Source organism: Pteronotus mesoamericanus, unplaced genomic scaffold (assembly GCF_021234165.1).
Source record: "Pteronotus mesoamericanus isolate MK-2021 breed Mesoamerican mustached bat unplaced genomic scaffold, CSHL_Meso_final contig_69, whole genome shotgun sequence".
Classification (NCBI taxonomy): Eukaryota; Metazoa; Chordata; class Mammalia; order Chiroptera; family Mormoopidae; genus Pteronotus; species Pteronotus mesoamericanus.
In genome coordinates, this window is record NW_026555237.1 from 1,263,490 (window position 1) to 1,282,351 (window position 18,862).

Sequence of the window (18,862 nt, forward strand, 5' to 3'; positions counted from 1 at the left end):
TGCTTGGCTTTTCCTGGGAACTACCAGCTTTGAATTTAGAATAAAGTAAAGGGAAAAGGATATTCATGACTTTATAGCAACAGAAACTGCACTTTTAATTGAAAAAATCAAACTTCAACAGTAAGTAAGACTTGTTTTTGAAGAATAAAAATAAGAACAAATGCTCTTAAAAGAGTTTTATGGAGTGTATGCCCCATAAACATTGGGTAACACATTAGAATCATACAATTTTGATATCTGAAATACTTCTGAAAAAATTTTAAACATACTTTATGCATTGGAGACCTTTACTTTGTTTAAAGTATTTTTAATATTTCTGTATGAGAATATATGATTTTTTGCACTTCGTATTTAATGAAACAATGTTAATAAACATTTAGTCTTATTTGTTCTACTCTAAGTTACCCACCTCTCTTGAAAATTTCATAACGTATGGAAAATCCTGCACCATGTGTCTCATAGTCAGAGACAAATCTGATGAAAAGAAATGGCCCTGAAGACACTACAGGAGAAGGGGCAATCTTTCCGCAGAACTTTCCCCATACACGTCCGTTTTCATTTTCTCCATCGATGACTTCCACATAGTCATACCTGACACAGAAACATGGAAGGACCATTAAGTTAACAATAAATGCCCTTTTAATTTCAATAATTTAGAAACCAGCATTGCCCAACACAGTCTGTCAGGGAAAAAAAGTTCATTCATCACTGTATTACAGAGAGGGGGAAAAAAATCTAGCAAACTGAAATAATTAAAATGGACTACATCATGTCTGTATACATCATCTGGCAGCAGAGAACTATTAAGAATAATGGTGTCCATTATACTTGCAGACAATGTAGTTAAAGTAACCAATTAACAAGAAAAAGAGAAATCTCATGGGCACAATTCTCTATTATTAAATTGTGTTCCTTTGTCTATGTTGGTGGGTGTCAATACATAATGCTATGCATTCTTTTCAAACTGTGAAGTTCTTTTATGAATTCAAAATGTCTCCATGGCTAGAGCTCTTCATGAACAATACTGTGATTTCTGTGAGCGACCCTCTAAACATATGGCCACAGAATAATAAACAGATTCTTTACTATTTAACCCAGTTCCACCAAATGCCAGACTTCTTAGAAAGAACTCTCTCCATTTCCACAGTCGTTCAAACACAGATCATCTTTTTCCAAAACTACACTTGAATTGTAGAATGAAATTTCTCCAAAGAAAAGACTTTATTTAAAAATAGTAAGTAACTTTGTTTATATCCTTTGTTGTTCGGAAAGAAAACATGACACATTTGAAAATACCAAAATGATGTGATTTTAATAACTCAGGCTTAGTAATACACTAAGGAGATAAATGATAAAGGAAGTGACAATAAAATATTACTCTAAAGATTGCACTAAGATAAAAGATGCTTGGGCCTTCTTTATCTCTAAAAGGTGGAAAAACATCTCCAATAAACAAGAGTTCTCCAGGAAAATAGGAAGATTTTCATTCGTTTGTCATTATGTATTTCATAGTACCTTGCTCTTTTCTCTCCTTATTTACCAAGTCACCTAGGAGCCAGCTAATTTGATTTGTCTTCCATTTGTCTTCTAGAACTGACACAAAAACATTACACTCCTTTCATTTCAAACCTTTATTTTATTTCTGTGTTTAACTTGGTTCAAAAGTCCTGGGATATATTAATTTCAGGAATGGCTAAAATATGGCAGTAACATAAACTGTATCTGGCAATTTAAAAGGCATCAAAGTGGGGGAAATCTTCATGATGACCAACGCCATCTTTAACAATCCCTTTTCAAACTGTCCAGAACACATTGCTTATGTTTACATGAAGTCTCAAGAGATAACTACAAAGATGATATCACTAGTTAAAGTGGACAGCTTAAGGCTCTCTAAATTAAAAATGACATTACCTCATCAGTTAAAGCCATGTGCCAGTTTTGTGTATCTGAAGGAGAAAATAAAGCTGACATTGATGGAATTAAGCATTAACGTATGCGGACTATTGTAGTAACCACAGTTCCTTGTGGCATCCCGTGTTTTCAGTAGCACTCCCTGGCCTGCTAGCATTGCTGTCCCTTTGCAAAACTGTGCACATACCCAGAGGAATTGTTCCTTCCTCAATGCTTTGGGAGATGCTCTGAGTGTTAAAAAAAGATGCAGAAGTAAAGTTGGAAGATGAAAAAGGGGATGAAGAAAATACTACGCTCAAAATCCTAACTAGCCTTTTACAGTCAACAGGGAGGGGGGCAGCTGGAAAGAAGAGCAACTCTGTATTCATTCAGGCCTCACAAATTGGCATTTGTGTAGCAGCTCCTTTTATCTCTGCTGCTTCACTGATGAGCCAGGTCTGCATGTTTCACCCACGCTTGCGTATAATTTAACTGTGATTTGAACTGGTGACTGTGTTTGTCCTGGTGACTATGCCCCCAGCTCTGCAATACAGGCTTTTTACCTGAATGCTGACAGGGTCTGAATACTAAGTGCTAAATCTGAGTGCATTTTGCCTTTCAGACACCAATAATAGGGATGGGTCAAGCTTTGGGCAGCACTGAGGGCACTTCTGTGAGGAGACCTTTGTCCCAGGTGCAAGAGAGCTCGGTCATATAGTGCTGACGACTGAATGGGGAGCAAGGTTGGTGCTTTCATTCACACAGCCCCTAATTGGAGGCACGGGGTTCTCCTCTTGGCAACAGTGAAAACTATTTTTAAAAGGGAGAGAGGGACTACAATCTTTTCCCAGAAAGAGATAAGTCATTACATCATTAAATGCCAATTTTAGGAAATTGAATTTTTATTTAGGGATACAATGATTATATTTGTATCCCTGAATAAAACTGGAATGCTGAGCTTACTTTAGCACTTTCCTTCAAAGCACCATCCCCCTGACCCCTAAGAGTATTTATTGCAAATAGCAGTTCAGGGAAATATTCAGGATGGGGCATCACACAAGTTGTAAAGTAGTGTTGCCAAAGACCAAATATGGGAAGAAAACAGCTTGATCTACCTCTGGAGCTGATACCAGGTCCACTGAGTGAATTTCTCGCTGGTGAATGTGGTATCAGCAATGCAGCTGGTGTGCCAGGATCCCCGCACCAGACTGAATGTGTGACCACAGCAATGTCCCCCAGCCTGCTTTGGTCTGTGGCCCAGGCAGCCCTGGGAATGCACCCTTGCAAGGTCAAGCTCCCCAGATAGGATAGCAGTGACCTCCAAGGGTGAATTGGAAGCACTTGTTGGGCCTCATTTGGAACTGAAGAGCTCTGGCTGCAGGAGCCAAAGGGGCGTGGACATTGTCGCAGGCATGTAATTTATAAGAGCTAGAGGAAGATTCGAGAAGTTGACTTGTGTGTCCATTTGGAGACCTGCTCCTAAAAATGAATTCTCTAGGTAACAAGGAGGCCATGCCTGGGTTCAGGGTACACTACACTTGGGTGCCTGTGCCTGGCTATGGCGCTGCCTGCCTCTGCTCTCAGTGGAGCCATGGGTCTCAGCCAGGAAAGCCCTTCCTTCAACCTCATCCTTCCCATTACTGGAAGGTAAACAGCACGTGGATTTTTAAAATAGTCAGAGGACAACCAACCCCTCCTCTTTTAGCCGTCCTCCCATTTCTTCTCTTAAATTTTCTGCCTTAAAGCTTTTCCTTTTGGCACTAATAGTGGCAAAGCAGCCTATATTTACTGGGAAGTAATGAAAAGATCTCTCTACCCAACTCTTTTCCAATTAATTAAAAGAAACTGTCAATGGTTTCTGTCTTAGGGTATGAAGTTCTGTCTGGCTCTTCTCTGGGGTATCCCTAGCTTTCGTGGGCAAGCTCCCAAAGCCAAAGGCCTTTTCTGCTTGCATGTCTTCCCTCCCCGCCCCTTACCTTTGGGTGATGAAAACATTCTGCATCCTAAGAGAAAGCATGAGTTACGTTTCCCATAAGAGTGATAAAAGAGTAAAGATTTCCTTCTAAGAATTCTTGAAAGGATTACCCAGAGATTATGTTTTCTTTTGGAAAGTTTGAATTATGGTTTTAGGAAAGTGGCCAAGTAAAGGGAAAAATGATGGAAAATGAAAATGTATTGAGTTACTAAAGAGAATTTTCTGAGCCTTTATAGGTATGCAGTGCTGAATATACAAATACCATACTTGACTGAAGTCAGTTTTTCTCTTGTGAGTGTGAAGGCCCTGGACTCTCCATGGAGGAGCCTGTTAGTGGGAAGAAAGCCAGTCCCCTGCAGGGTGTTGTCTGTGTGGTGAATCACTGTACCAGCCCCTCACAGCTCCTGGATGGTCTCACATTACTAGGAAGTGGGATTTTAGATGATGGTGTCTTTTTAATAACCTTCCAAGAGGATCCACCCCCACGTGCATACATACATTAATGATGGAGAAATTGGATCCCTGACATCACAAACCAGGGTGAAAAATAATGTTGGCTAACGTAATTTTCATCTGCAAAAAAAAAATATTTTGGCTTTTTGGTCTGTTTTCCACAAAGCATTAATAGCTATCCCAACTGAACAACCTGTAAACTATTACTATGCTGCTGCTACCCAAGAATCACCTTACATACCCCCAGAAGAGAAAAGACTTTCTCTCCAAGCTTTAGAGAAAGGATGGGGAAAGAAAAGCATACGATGATGGGGCTAGGAGAAGCCACTTAGTCTACATTCATGTTGTGAAGGGATAGTATATGCTATCCACCCATATCAGTTCTGTTTTGCTTGCAATGTTTTAACTGGGATATATAAAAAGACTTGCAAGGTTCATAGCTTCTAATTCAGCAAAAGTATTTTTTAGAAATCTGTTCCATGGAGATAATCCAGAATAATGTCAAATTGTTATGCAAAAAGTATTGCTTGAAGCTTTATTTAATATGGGGAAATAGAAGGAAACAATAGAGAATTTATATTCATATCATGGGATATTATTCAGCCATTAGAAAGCATGTTCAATAAAAGATATTTTAGCTCTGACCCATGTGGCTCAGTTGGTTAGCTGTCAGCCCACAATGTGAAGGGAAAGGTTTGATTTCCTGTCAGGGCACATCCTTGGGTTATGGGTTTGATTCCTGGTCCAGGAGTGTGTGAGAAGCAACTGATTTATGTTTCTTCCTCACTTTAATGCTTCTCTCCCTCTCTTTCTTTCTCCCTTCCCCTCTCTCTAAAAATAAATAAATAAATAAATAAAATCTTAAGATATTTTATAACTTAGGGAAAATGTTTATGATATAACAAGTGGAAAATCATAACATAAAATCTTATGTGCAGTATATCCTCAATTTTTATTTATATGTAGAGAAAGAACTGGAAGGAATAATGTTCAGCTATTAATAAGTATTAATAAGGTATTAATACCACCTGGTGAGATTATGTTCCTCAGCCATTTCTGTATTTTATAATGAATCAGTGCTCATTTGTAATCAAATAAAAGACATTTTGAAGAACCGTAACTACCTATACATAAAGTAGCAAATCAATACCTTATTGCCTCGCTAACAATTTTATATTTTTTGGTCAGAAAACATTATGATGTTTTATTTGGAAGTAAATCAAAGGGTTTGTTTTCCCCTTAAGCAAGTCAATCAATGAGACCGTGTGGTTTGTTGTTGTTGCTTTTAGTACTGGGCAGTTAAAACAAATCAGATTTGATCTTATACTTTCTGAAAAGCTGGCAATAATACTTGTCATTAGTTCAGTAATTTTCATGTTGCAAAGTGCTCTCAGTTTTATTATCTCACAGAACTTTCCCAGGGATCCCAGGAAGGCAGTTACCAGGTGGTACCCCAAAAGCCCAGAGGTGCAGAAGCACTGGGTGAGAGACACACATGCATGAAAGAACTTGTATCCTCTCAGCATTGCCTACTGTAGAGCAAATTTGATTCCAATATCTGCTCTTATTACTCCCTTCATACATATGTTTGAGGGGTGACGGATGGGTATGGACTTATTATTTTAGAATTATTCATTGCCAACTCTTAAATCATTTTTTTAACTGGTCTTTGTTGCCAGAAAAACAGCATATCACAGATGCAGGAGCTTAAAACAGCATACATTTATTAGCTCACGGTTCCACAGGTCAGAAGTCTGGCATGGCAGAGCAGGGGGTTTCTGCTCAGGGTATCCCAAGACTGACATCAGCAGGGCTTCCTCCCAGTGAGGTCTTCTCATGCTTTACAACTCTTCAGGAAAATCTTGCTCGCACTTAAGGATTCACTTGATTAGGTCAGGCTCACCGGGACAATCTCCCTTTTTTGAGGTCAACTGACTTAGAAACTTAAATATGCAAAATCCCTGTGCAGCAGGACCTAGGTTAATGGTTGTTTGAATAACTGGGAGGAGGTATGTATATACCAGGGGCTAAGGATCTTGGGGGCACCTCTCAGAATTCAGCCCACCACAGACACCAAGCTCTGGTAGGATACATGGAGCTCAGAGGCTGCAGTAGAAACTGAAGGAAGGCAGGATCATCTGCTTTTGTCACCTGATAGAGCAAAGACAAGTGGGGTACAGCATAAAGCTAAGAGCAGGACTGGGAATGTGAAGCAATGGTGGCAGGATTTCAGTGTGCTCGTGTCACATTGGCTGTTGGTTTGGGAGCCATGAGCCATAGGTAGTACTTGTAGTAAAGGGGAAAGTAGCATTCAGGAGTGAGCCACACTCTCCTGATTGAAGCAGAACAGAAATGCCAAGATTGTCCTACACATATGTCTAGAGACAGAAAAATGGTAGTAGCTTAATTCAAAATTAATATATAAAAGAATTCAAGACATGGTACATAATAATGGTCAAAATATATAATTTTTTGAAGCTGTTTAGAGTTTGAGTTTTCCATTTTTGAGGAATCTCACTTCATAATTAAGACTTATTAGCATGGAAGATAAAATAATCCTTCACATGGGGAAACATTTCTATGATTTAACTCAGATTACGAAATCCAAAGATGCATTTTAAATGGAAGAGAAGGAACGCTTCCCTTAAAAAAAACTAAGCTCCAGAAGTGTCGGAGTCTTCCAGTGTCAAACTTGCAAAGTTCAGTATTTGTAGAAAAATTCACATGCCTTTAATTACAATAACTTCAGTTCCCAAGTAAAACCATGCCATCTGGAAGATATTAACATCATTTACAACTTGTTTGCCTCTCTATTTCATAGAAAATTTAACTTCTTGCCAACTTTCCACTGTTCTCAGGAAAAAAAGGATTACTTTTATGAATTGTCTCAAGATGGGTTTACATAGCAAGTCAAGCCATCAAGAAGTGACAGAGGGGGCTTTTTGGGCACATTTACTTCCTTCTAATTTACTTTAAATCCTCATATCTTTATTTTAAGGTGTTTTTCTCCCAATAAAGCATATTTTCTTCTCTCTGCTCCCCTCCTCTCAGCCTTCCAAAAGGAATTTTTTTTTTAAGTGAACTGAGTCTCTTTTTAACCTGGTCCAGTGGAGCAGGGCAGGAAGAACTAGGTTCTGGTCTCAGCTCTGAACCTCAGGAGCTACTCAAGCAACTTTGATCTATCTAGAAGTGTCATCGTCTTTGGCCTCCCACAAAGAGTCAAAGATAACAGTCGGCCAAGAAAGTGACAGCTGCCTGACCATCAGACAGTCAAATTATCCAAAATGGAATGACTATGATCTGAATCCTCACTCACTGCCACTGATGAGTGTCTTGACCAGGTCACTAACCAACCTCTGTGGGCCTCAGTTGTTCACCTGAAAAATGGGTAACAATTAACTTGCAGGATGACAGGGAACATTAGATGAAATGATTATGTAATGAGCTTTGTGAGGGCTTGATTTCCCTTTCCAGGTAAGGTTGGAATGCAGAAGAAGGAAAGAAACAAAAACATAGAAAGCTAAATGGAGCAGCTTTGTTTTCCAAAATGTATACAACCTGTTCAAAGCAGACCAGAGTCCAGGTAATGCAAGATATTTAGTTATTGTTATCTCCCAGGGGTATCAATCAGTCAAAACATGGCTAACTCAGAATATGACCATAACCTGATATTCTGAGAAATATTAGTTGGGATGACAGTAGATCTTCCCCCAGTAACTGCCACCAAACTCAATCAATTAAATCATTGTTATTAAAGGAGTTAAAGAAGTCAATTTTTATGTACCACAATATATATATTTTTTAATTTCTAAATGCTTTAAGTGTTTCCATTGAGGGACTCTACTGATGTAATGATCTGCAGCTGGAGGAGCACTGCTAGCATGGAGTGCTGAATTTACTCAGAAAGCCCCTTATTGGTGTGATGGAAGCACCACGAGGCAACTTCCAGCTCTGGAAAGGTAGCAACTCTGGCTTACAGCACCCCAAAGTCATAATCTTTGTTTTCTTTTTAATCTTTGGAAAAAGGAAATAAAGCCATTATTCTGTTTTAGACCATGGGACCTAATGTTCTAATTTTAAAAGTTTAAAAATAATCCTTTTGATTAATTGGTAATTATTCAGTGGCGCTCTAGGTAGTTGGCTAATCAGGGCTGCAAGGAACTTAAGTTGGCAAACATTTGTTAAAAAAATTTTTTTTGCAGTAATTACAGTAGGTGAGATTATTCCTTCTGGAGTGAGGAAGTCTTTTACCCTGAAATGACTACTTCTTTTTTTCCTGAAAAGATAAAAGCAAAAAAGCTGGGAAAATAATGGATCCAGTGATACAGATTATTTCTGTTCCTTTCAGTGACACCAGCAGAGGAAGAAAAGTTGAGCTAAATTTTAGGATGGGCAGTGGCTACTGGTCCAAGTTGAAACGGCTTTCTTCTGTGCAGTTTACTGAAGCACCAACCACTAAGCTAACCACAACCAAGAAGCATGAATCTTTTAGGAACGGGCTTAATGCACTTCCGATACTAGAATGAAATGCACATGAGAAAAATCAATCATGTCATAGAGAGACTTCCTTTTCCCTAATCCCTAATGTTTATTGAAAGCAGCAAAGTGTTTGCCGTAAATTGTCTTTAAAGTCTGATGAATTCATGCTTAGTGTATTATTTTTTTATTATTTAAAATTTTATTATATCAAAAAACAAGCATATCAGCTGCAGACAATTGGGCTACTAGTGGTTTTACGAACCTGGTACCCAAAGTCAATCTGCAATACAAAGAACAGTGTGTATAGTGAGAAATGTATCTGTGGACATAAAATAACTACAAATGTCAACTGGGGGGGGTTCTACATTACAATATGCAAACTGGTTAAAAAACAACATATTCAGAGAATCATTTGTTATTGGCCTAAACTTTAGTTGATGTAATTTTTTCTTATCACTGACTTGTGTTACAGACTAATTCCTTGGTATAGAGCAAGGCTTGACCTCAGTGTTAGAAACAAGCTCAAGGGCAGAAGAAGGGAATTAATGACCTAGGTGGCCTCATGATTTATTTGGACCTGAGAGTAACTGTGTGTTTAGAAGAAAGGAGAGCCGTGGCCATGACATTGCCAGTAGCCTAAGAGCGGGAGCACCATTTCGTTAAGTTTAACCGCATGATTACCGAAAAGGTCACCTCACTGAAAGAGCTCTGTGCTTGGAGCACGGATTTAACTCAACCAGGTGATCATATAACCCCGATCCTGCTATTTAAAGTGCTCCCCAACCACAAGATATCTGATGGCAAGTTAAACAGAAAGAAAAAAGGAATGTGGTGAAGTTAGCTAAAATAAAATGTAGCAGAAGGGAGCATTTCCAAATGCACTCTTCTGCTAAGCATAATACAAGCTAGAGAAAGGTATAAAAAGTTCCCCTTGATAATACTAAAGTCTCAGCTGTAACAACAAGACAGGTAGGCAAAGGAGGGAGAAGGTTATGCTATACCTTTCTTTAATTATTCCATAAGGAGAGGCGATTTTTTTCCCACAGAAATCCAGAATATGTACACGGATTTAACATTTCACTACATTTAAACAGCCTAATTTCTTTGAATGCTTTTAAAGTAGGGGGCTAAAATTTACTGCATATTATGCATAAAAGTTTATTAAGAGAACTGATAGTATAAAGGAACAGGGAGAGATAGGAACAAGGTAGTTTTTCAGCATTTTAGTTCTTGAATTATTTCAGTGCAAACAAGTGCTTACTTACAAATGTACAACAAAACAGGCCCTTTGAGAATCCTTTTGGGAGAAACTTATTTAAAACATTGCAGGTTCCTGAAATTGTTGTATTACTTTTAAAATACCCCACATTTCAGATATTTCATTAATTCTGATTGCTTTTCCTTTAGTAATAGCTCTTTACCTAGATCACATTATTATTGCTTTCATTACTTTCCAGTCTGCTGTGCGTGGTCCTTAAATAGTAGAGAACTGGTCCTAAATGTTTTCCCCAGAAACACTTCAAGAGAAAAGATGCTTTCTTTTTTCCCCCAAATCATTTGGGAATGCTTCATATAATGTTCCATTGTAAATATTCACAATTTATGCCAGTATATTGAAGGATCTGAGAAGTTCTACAGGTATGAAACCTTGATTTAATTTGTTTTAACACAACGTATGTCACTCTCATTGATCATTACCCTTTTATTACATAATACGTGTAGAACTAGTGTTCATCACAACCATTTCCTGAATGCTGTTTTGAAAAGTCACTCTATAATAGTCACAGGTCAGAAGTAACAAAAATATTCTGGGATGAAGTCAACTTTGTAAATTATGACATAAATTTAAGAAGATGAAGATGAATTTGGCAACCTAACTTTTTCTATTCTGCCTTAATAAATGTTAGTTTAATTTGAATCAGTGCTTTAAAATGTTGTTTTAGTAACTGTCTTGGGCTAAGCAGGTACAATGTCTCTACCCAATCCTGTGCCCATACTTGGTCCAAGGGGCTCAACCCAGGCTAAGAGATGCATTTGGCATGGGTGCTTCTAGTTGTCGCTCTGAGAGCAGGAATACAGAATGCTCTGTGTTTACTAAGTAGTTAATATTAAGGTGACCACTATGAATAGAATTAGCAAAGTTTTACAGAGGGGAGAGAACTAAGGGGAAACAGGTTGATATTGCATATTATAGAGGAGAAAACGAAAGCCCAGAATTCTTAAGGAACTGGAACAATATTTCAAATCCAGTTAGTAGAAGAACCAGAACTTTCTACTGTATTATGATGAAAGGCAGACTGTTCATTACATCTCATTTTTTAGGAGAAGATGAAAAGGGTTTTAATGATGATCATTTAACTTCTAATTTAAAATGGTAACCAAGGGATTACTTTGCCTTGCTTAAAAACTAACGGGAAAAGGAAATGGACAACATGGGGTGCTCATCCCATCTCTGGATCCCTGGGGACTAACTTGTCTCCCTTACTTTGCCTTGAACTTGTTCCCTCCATAGACATTTCTCTAGTATTTAATGTACGTTCTACACATTGATCCTAAGACCATATTTAATCACCCTTTCACATGAGTGCTCTTCAGGTATCCATGGATAACCATCATGGCCCTAAAGGTTTTAACTTCTTGTTGTAAAAGAAAAAAATTTGAAGAAATCATTTATTAGATTGACACACATAAAAGGGAAAACACAGAGAAATAAAGACATCACTTATCTACTTGCTTGAAGGTTGTGGAGACATCATTATTTCAGCAGTTACAAAGATGGTGAGCCCTTTGAAGTGACTGCATGTATTTCAAAGGCTCTCTAACCGGGTTCTGGGGACCTGGGAGTGTCTGTGCCACAAAGGGCAGGATGGGTGACTAGGCTTCTGTTCTCTGCTCTTCCAAATCTTCTGTGCCTTCCTCCTACCTCTATGTCCACATGTCTAGCCCCTGCCGTTCTTACGGATTTGGAATTAGGCAATCCAGATGTAGGGCCTTGTCATGGAAGTGAAAAGTTGGCTTTGTGAAGGAAAGATCCATGAAATGGAACGAGGGGCAGGACAGAGAAAAGGCTGGTCCAGGTCTGTCCAGGGATGGAGCCAGAGAGTAAAAGAAATGTTTAGGTGACAATTTAACAGGTGTTTTCTACGTCTCCTTTGAGGATTGGCTTTCTGATGCAAAAGAAAGGATTTAATTTATTCTGCTGATTTTTCTTTTACAAACCAGCCGTGCTGGTCAAGAACTCCAAGTTCCAGACAGAGAACATTTCTGTTTTTTAAGTGTTAAATATCTATGTTGAATTTCTCTTATTCCCACCCTCCTCACTGCTATGGATTTCATGCCAACTGATGGTCTCTTTAATATTTTTTTGTGTTTATAATATAATAAGATTATTGCTGTACTGTAAAAATATCATTCATTCAGGATACTTTTCTTTTAATGACTCAGGTTGTAATAATTCTTCTTCCCAAAGGTAAAGTACCCATTTTCACCAACTAAACACATACATAGCCCTCATAATTTTTTACCTTAAAACAGGCTTTCATAAATTTAGAAGTCAAATAGCATTTATATCAATTACTACTTAATTCCTTCCTATTTATTCACTAACAAACATACACTCAGGAACACATATTAGCAGTTCAAATACTGCTGAGACAGAAATAATGTTGGATTTGGCAGTCTCATTAAAAAATTATAACTTCAACTTGACATTTTTGCAATTTTTCTTCTTTAAAATCCAATGTCTTCAAAAATACTTTTCCATTAATGTGTGACATACATGTTAAACACAGTCTGTGTAAATGTTTGAAGAGTAATACTATTGATCTCTTCAATGGAAATATTCTGTACAAATAGTAGATGAAGCTTTAATTTTTACCAAAAGCTTTAATTTTTTACTCCCATTATGCTCTGCCATTTAGGAGATATATAAAACTTTCAGTGAAAAAAGTGGTACTAGCTTATCTTTATTTATGTGGTGCTGTTTTCTGAAAAGCTAAGAGGGTTTTATGCCTGTCATTGTTTCATAGGCTTAAAAAGAGAGGGTGAACGGTCAGCAGTATATCCTGTGACATGTGAAGCCGTCTCTACTGCAGCTGTGTGCATATCACCACTAGGACAACTAGTCACTTTTGTTAAACCACTGGTTTCATAGGCGGGTCTTCACTGAACTGATTGAGTTAAGTCGTGGATTGTGTACCCACAGTCGCACAAAAAGTGTCTGAGTGGTGTAGAGGGTGTGAGCAGTAGCACAGGCAGAGCTGACCCCTCAAGCTTGGGTCTGGGCCTCACAGCCAGTGACTAGGAAGTGAACCACCAGCATGAATGTTAGAGAAGGTAAAAGAACAGCAGTTGTACCAGTCGAAGATACTGGAGTATTTCTGAAGCTGCACATTGGCCACAGCCACCATCTCCCCCTCCCCCTGCACGTCTGCAATCACAGCTTCAGAAATACCTCAAGATAAGGTGTACGCTCAGGTAGTGTTGGGACCATAAGGAACACAGTGCATTTCTTTTTTTTGTTCTAACCTAGGCTTTTTAAAACAGTGTTTAGATCTGGTTGAAATGAATTTTGGTCTTGGTCTTAAAAAAGAAAAAACAGATAAAATATAATGTCTAGTAGATAAATGGCAGGAGAAAAAGAATATTAAAAAGGGTGATTTGGAGGTCAAATGCATGTTCAGGGATTAGCTGTAGAGTTTTCATTTTAAGGCAAATACTTGATAGAGCCATCCCTTGGCTAGTCCTGTGGTCTCCACTCCAAGTCTCTGTCCAGGTACCACTTATAGGATAGTAGCAGATTTTCTGAAGGTAAGGGACAATTGCAGTAAGTTTAATTACACTGAATTGTTTTGGAATGAATCTCTTTCCTAGAGTTCCTTTTTTCTTATTTTTGCTGATCCAAATTTCATTTTTCCAAAGCCCAATTCCAGGTTCACTTGTTTTGTGAATTTGTTCTGTGAATGTTTCCTCCACTTGAATTCATGAAATCCTTAGCCAGTATGAATCAAGTAATTATAAATGTGCCCGTTGTTGCATTGGAATTATTTTTTAGGTGTCACCATGCCTTACTTATTTCCCTGATAAGATACTTTTTTAGGTAGAAAAATATTTATCTTGGATTTTTCTGAGAAACAGAAATAAAACTGTTACCTTGGAAATAAGTTTATGCTTATTGCAAAAATGAATAAACAAGGAAAAAACTAGAACAAACATCACATAACCCAGGTAGTCCAATTATATTTATATTTCAACAACATTTGAATTGAAAGTTCTAAATTGCTTAATAAATTGTTCCAAAAGAAAATATCTTACACTTTCAGAAGTATTTTCTTAAATAATCACTTTTGGAAAACTTGAGGCACTGGATTTCATGCTTTTGTTCTAATACATTAAAACCTGATCCAAATAGCCATCATGACAACAACACCTCTTCAAAAGGGCACACCAAACACGGGCATATTCTCCTCTAGGCACTCTGGGATTTAGGCACCTAACTCCGAGTAGTGATAATGAGTATTACATCTATGAATCCCTTGGTGTTTATGTCAGTCTGATCTGTTTCAGCTTCCACAGTTGGATGTCTCCAAGGTTTCTACTTAGAAAATGTTTAGATCTCTACTTTTCTGCAATCCCTCGTAGTGTTTAGAGAAGGGTGACATTTAGGCTTTTTGAATTGTATGTTAAAGAGTTGTAGTTCATTATCTTTTAAAGAAATTTGCTCCACATAGTTTTAATCCAACTGACAACAGTGTGTGTTAGAAACATGTGCAAATGAAGCTGTGAATTACTTTCTCCCTGTGTGTTCACTCCCTGCACCATCACCATCCCCCACTCCCCACTTTCTCCAATTACAGGACAGGCATCTAAGGTTTCTCAGGCTTCATCTTCCCACCAATCTGCATGCACTATACAGGATCTATTCTCTCTTCTTCAGTGCGTGAATGTAAAATTTACCTCCATCTCTACTTAAGGTCAGTATCTGTGGAAGCCAACATTGTAGACTTTTTTCTCCATCATTTGAATTTCAAATTCTTATCCTCAAATGCTTTTCACTGGGCTTTAAATCCAGAGCTGAGGAAGGCAGCTTGTCCTGCTCCAATAAGCTCTGTCTGTTACAGGCTTAGAGAGGTAAATTACAGGTTTTCTTCTTGTATTTTTTTCTTTTTAGTATCTAACTTGCATTAAAATAGACTGTAAGTCCAGCAGGCACTTTGCAAGTAAGGATGTATGTAATACTTGTATGGAATATGCCGATATGTACATATATTGACATAAGCGTGAGCATAAATACAAAAGATTACATCTTATCTGTCTAGGGAAGATTCGTTTACAAAATAAAAGGATTCTTCGTCTGTGCTAGTTTACATAAAATGTTGAATTTGAAGTTGACTTTGTGCACTCCTTTACTAAGGAGATTCATCTAAACCACAGGACTGACAAATGATTAATTCCAGTCGTCAGATGATTAGCCCTAGTTGTTGGGTCACAACCTTGCCTGTCAGTAACTTGCACCCAAACTCCTTCAGGGAAGGTAAGGAAACTTGAACAAACCATTTTTTTTTTAAGTCAAACTTGGTTCAGTTGCAACAGATCCTGTATTCTGTGCATGCCTTCTCAGAGGAGTCTGATTTCCAGTTTTTGTTGTTAGTTTCCTATCGGTCAATACTTGTTTAAAAACATGTCACAAGTCTCAGTGGCCTGGGCATGCTTCAATTACCTCTGATTATTACATCAAGATTCACAAACGAGATACCAGAGTCACTCCTATTTACTGAAAAATGCCATTGAAACAAACTGAAATTCAATTTCAGAACAAATTGCAATAACCCATCAAAACAGAGCGAGTGGGGAGGAAGTGGGGCCTCTAGGTGTGCCAGGCCATTGTTAAATGCAAGACGGCATCACACCTAATAATTTAAACAAGGTCTTGTGGCCTGACATTTTTAATGCTTTCTTGATCCCTTTCTTCTGGCTCTGTGTGTGCTTTGCCACTGTAGGGTGCAGCGCATGGCAGGTTATAGATTAAATACCAAGTCCTCTTCTGCCAATAGCACTTCCAGGAAGGGAAAAATGATTGGGTACTTTTATAAATAGTCATGCCGTAGGTGTCCACAGAAAACAACCTTTATTCAGGGCTTTTAAAAGCTGCCTGCTTTTTAGATACAAACCAGTCCATAAAACTGCTAAGTTCAAATTTTCAGCTATTATCTGGGCAATAAGAATAAGGCACCTTGGTAGCCTGGTTTGACATTTTTCTTGGCACAAATTAAGATCCCAGGCTTAACTATTGCAATCTGGTTCTCAATATTAATTTAACTCCCACAATGCCACTGCTATGCAGTCCATGGTTCACACTTACTTTGTGATTAATTGCATTTGGATTAAAGGAGAGGGTTAAGAATTTTATGCTTGAGGCAGCTCTGACTCTCAAGAACAGAAACATACACATATTTCTTCCATCATGTGTTGCTTGAGGGTAAGGGAAAAGAAAGCCACTGTAATCTGGAGACAGGACTTTTCCAGACATCTATGAACAACAGCAACCACAGCATGTCACCAAACAGAACTGTGCTTTAGAAACCTGGAGAGCAGTAAAAAATTCAGTGGGATACAAATATGTGACCTTTAAAGAGATAGTGTTGGCATGAATTCTACAAAAAGTCAAAGACCTTGTAAACTCATTCATAATAAGCATTTAAAACATAGGTTACACCATGTTTTGTGGAAGCAGAGAATCAACTAAATGGGGACAAAATTTAGAAGTTATATAATTACATGTCATATATGCACATAATAGCATAATGATCAGTCTCCTTTTTTTTAAAAAAATAATACAGAAACTAAGACGGAGAGATGGAGTTACCTGAGATCACAGGGTTTTAGCATCAAAAGATGCAGGTCTTCAGACTATCTAGTTCTTTTCCATAGATTTTTTAAAACATTTTCTTCCACTTGTCATCAGTGAAGAAGGCAAACCTTCTCATATATTTACTACTTTCCTGATTTTTCTGGGAGAACAGAAGTTTACAAGTGTGGGCATTCATATTTCTAGCATATTTTTGAACTTTAAGCAAATTGATTTTAAAGATCTTCACTCAAAAAAATTATGTATTTCAAATATTCTGATGGGCTTAGCTAATGTTTCACTACAAATAAAAGTAGAGAGGAAAGGAAGTTTTCCGTCTGCTACTCTGCTGACTTTGACCCTGATCCTCAAAAGGCATCTGATCATTTGAGTAGGAGTCATCACACTGAAGGTCTTGGCCAGGGTCCTTGAGTTCATGTGTACAGCCTATCCCAGTTCAGGCTGAGGAGTAGATGTTTGTCCTACTTTTAAAACTCAGCAAAGAAATTCCAGAGCTTCCCGAATAACTTATTCTTTTATTCCATAACCACTACTTTAAAGAAAATTTCAGAAGTTTCTAATCTGTCTCATTTCAATTTTAGATCATTTCTTCTCCTTTTTTCAGTTTATTTAAATGTATATTTGCACATATACTTAAATAACAATCTATTTTTATCCCAGAGCATGCAGATTCTCTATTTCTTTTTAGACAACATAAGAAATACTTATAAACTCTAAACTTTAATACAGTAATCTAGACAGGAACTTTTCCCAGGCTTTTCCTTCCCTGAAGGTTTTTGGACCAATAAACTTAAATTCTAACATCTTTAGTAGCTATCTTGGCATCCAGTGCAGAGGAAAACAGAAACAGGGTGCTTCCTTAGAATTTTACAACCTGTTTGGACTATCACATCTTTACAATGGTGCTGGTGTATTTAATCACACATAATTCATTTCATTGTGCTGGAAACAAGAAAAACCACCATGAACAAAAATCACAGAGGGTGATTTGGAGGGTGGCTTCTCTGACCCCAAAATGTTCCAGGTAATGAAACAGAGCCCTTAGGAAGTAGTGTGGTCTGCTACAGGTCACATCACTCCCTAAGTCCAGTCAGGACTAGACTCTGGGTTCCCTCTTCCAAATTCAGTGCTTCCTCTATTAAAATATAATCACTCAGCATCCGCCAAGGATAAGAAACAGAAAACATATTTATTATCTTTGAAGGAAGAATCTTGATACTGCTAACTGTATATACACACTCAAAATCCACAAAAATTCCTCAAAACAGCTGATTCCCATATGAGGATGTGGCACTATTACCATACTATGGACTTATCACCCATGTGAATGAATAAATTTCACTTGGCCATATACAATGTGCATTCTTTTATCAGTCACAGTTGCAGCATGGATAATGTTCTTTCTTCAGACAACCCAAAGAAGTTGCTGATGCCAACTGAATATATTCTTTACTTCATGTTACCATTGGAAAATGCTATGTGTCAGCAAGTTCAACTAAGTAAAACTTTTTTATATAAAATCAAAGTGGCGTTTGGAAACTCAAGTTAAAATCAGTGTGTTTCTATCAGTAGAAGATGTTGATCACTTATGGATTTGTTTGTACATGTGCCATTTTATGTAATGGTGAGATTACTAGATATCTCGATGCTTTGGTGAGTGTTAGTTTGGGGGCTAAGTCTGTAGGATGGGAGGATGTAGCAAAAGTCAGATGTGGCATCTGACTTCCTACTAATGTGTAATCCACTCCTTTCTGGGGCTTGATTTTTTTTTTCAGAATAACGTTTCAGCAAAACCCTTTTCTCATAACTGTGCTGGAAGATACAAGGGTCCGGAAGAAAAAGTGTTTGAAAGTTAATTGGGAAGAAAAGAAGTATTTTGCCATTCTTGTGAAATCCTGAAGGGTGTACCTTATATACGTGAAGCTGTGAGAGAGCTGATCTCCAATTCGTATCTGAGCAATGACAATAACATGGAACAAGTACTGCTTCATGAGTGCCATGCTGCCAATCTGCTAAGCTGCCTGAGTGAACCATGGGCTGAAGCAGGCAGTGGGGACAAGCACAGCCTTGGCCAAGGAATCAGAAGGGTGGAGTTCTCAATTGAATTATACCTGGTCAGTCACTTACTTCCCTGGGCCTTTGTCTGCAACCCAAGAGGACTGACCAAGATCTCTAAGGTTCACAACCAGTCAAGATGT

At 37.9% G+C, this 18,862-nt stretch overlaps 1 protein-coding gene across 5 annotated transcripts in view; it reads right to left on the bottom strand.

Annotated features, from left to right (window-relative positions):
* The window catches only part of NRP1 (neuropilin 1), a 153,718-nt gene that overhangs the window by 97,439 nt on the left and 37,417 nt on the right, over positions 1–18,862 (bottom strand). For all 5 annotated transcript variants that reach the window (XM_054582292.1, XM_054582291.1, XM_054582293.1 and 2 more), the window contains one exon: positions 410–591. In XM_054582292.1, coding sequence (XP_054438267.1) covers positions 410–591 — 182 coding nt within the window. The remainder of the gene's footprint in view (positions 1–409; positions 592–18,862) is intronic.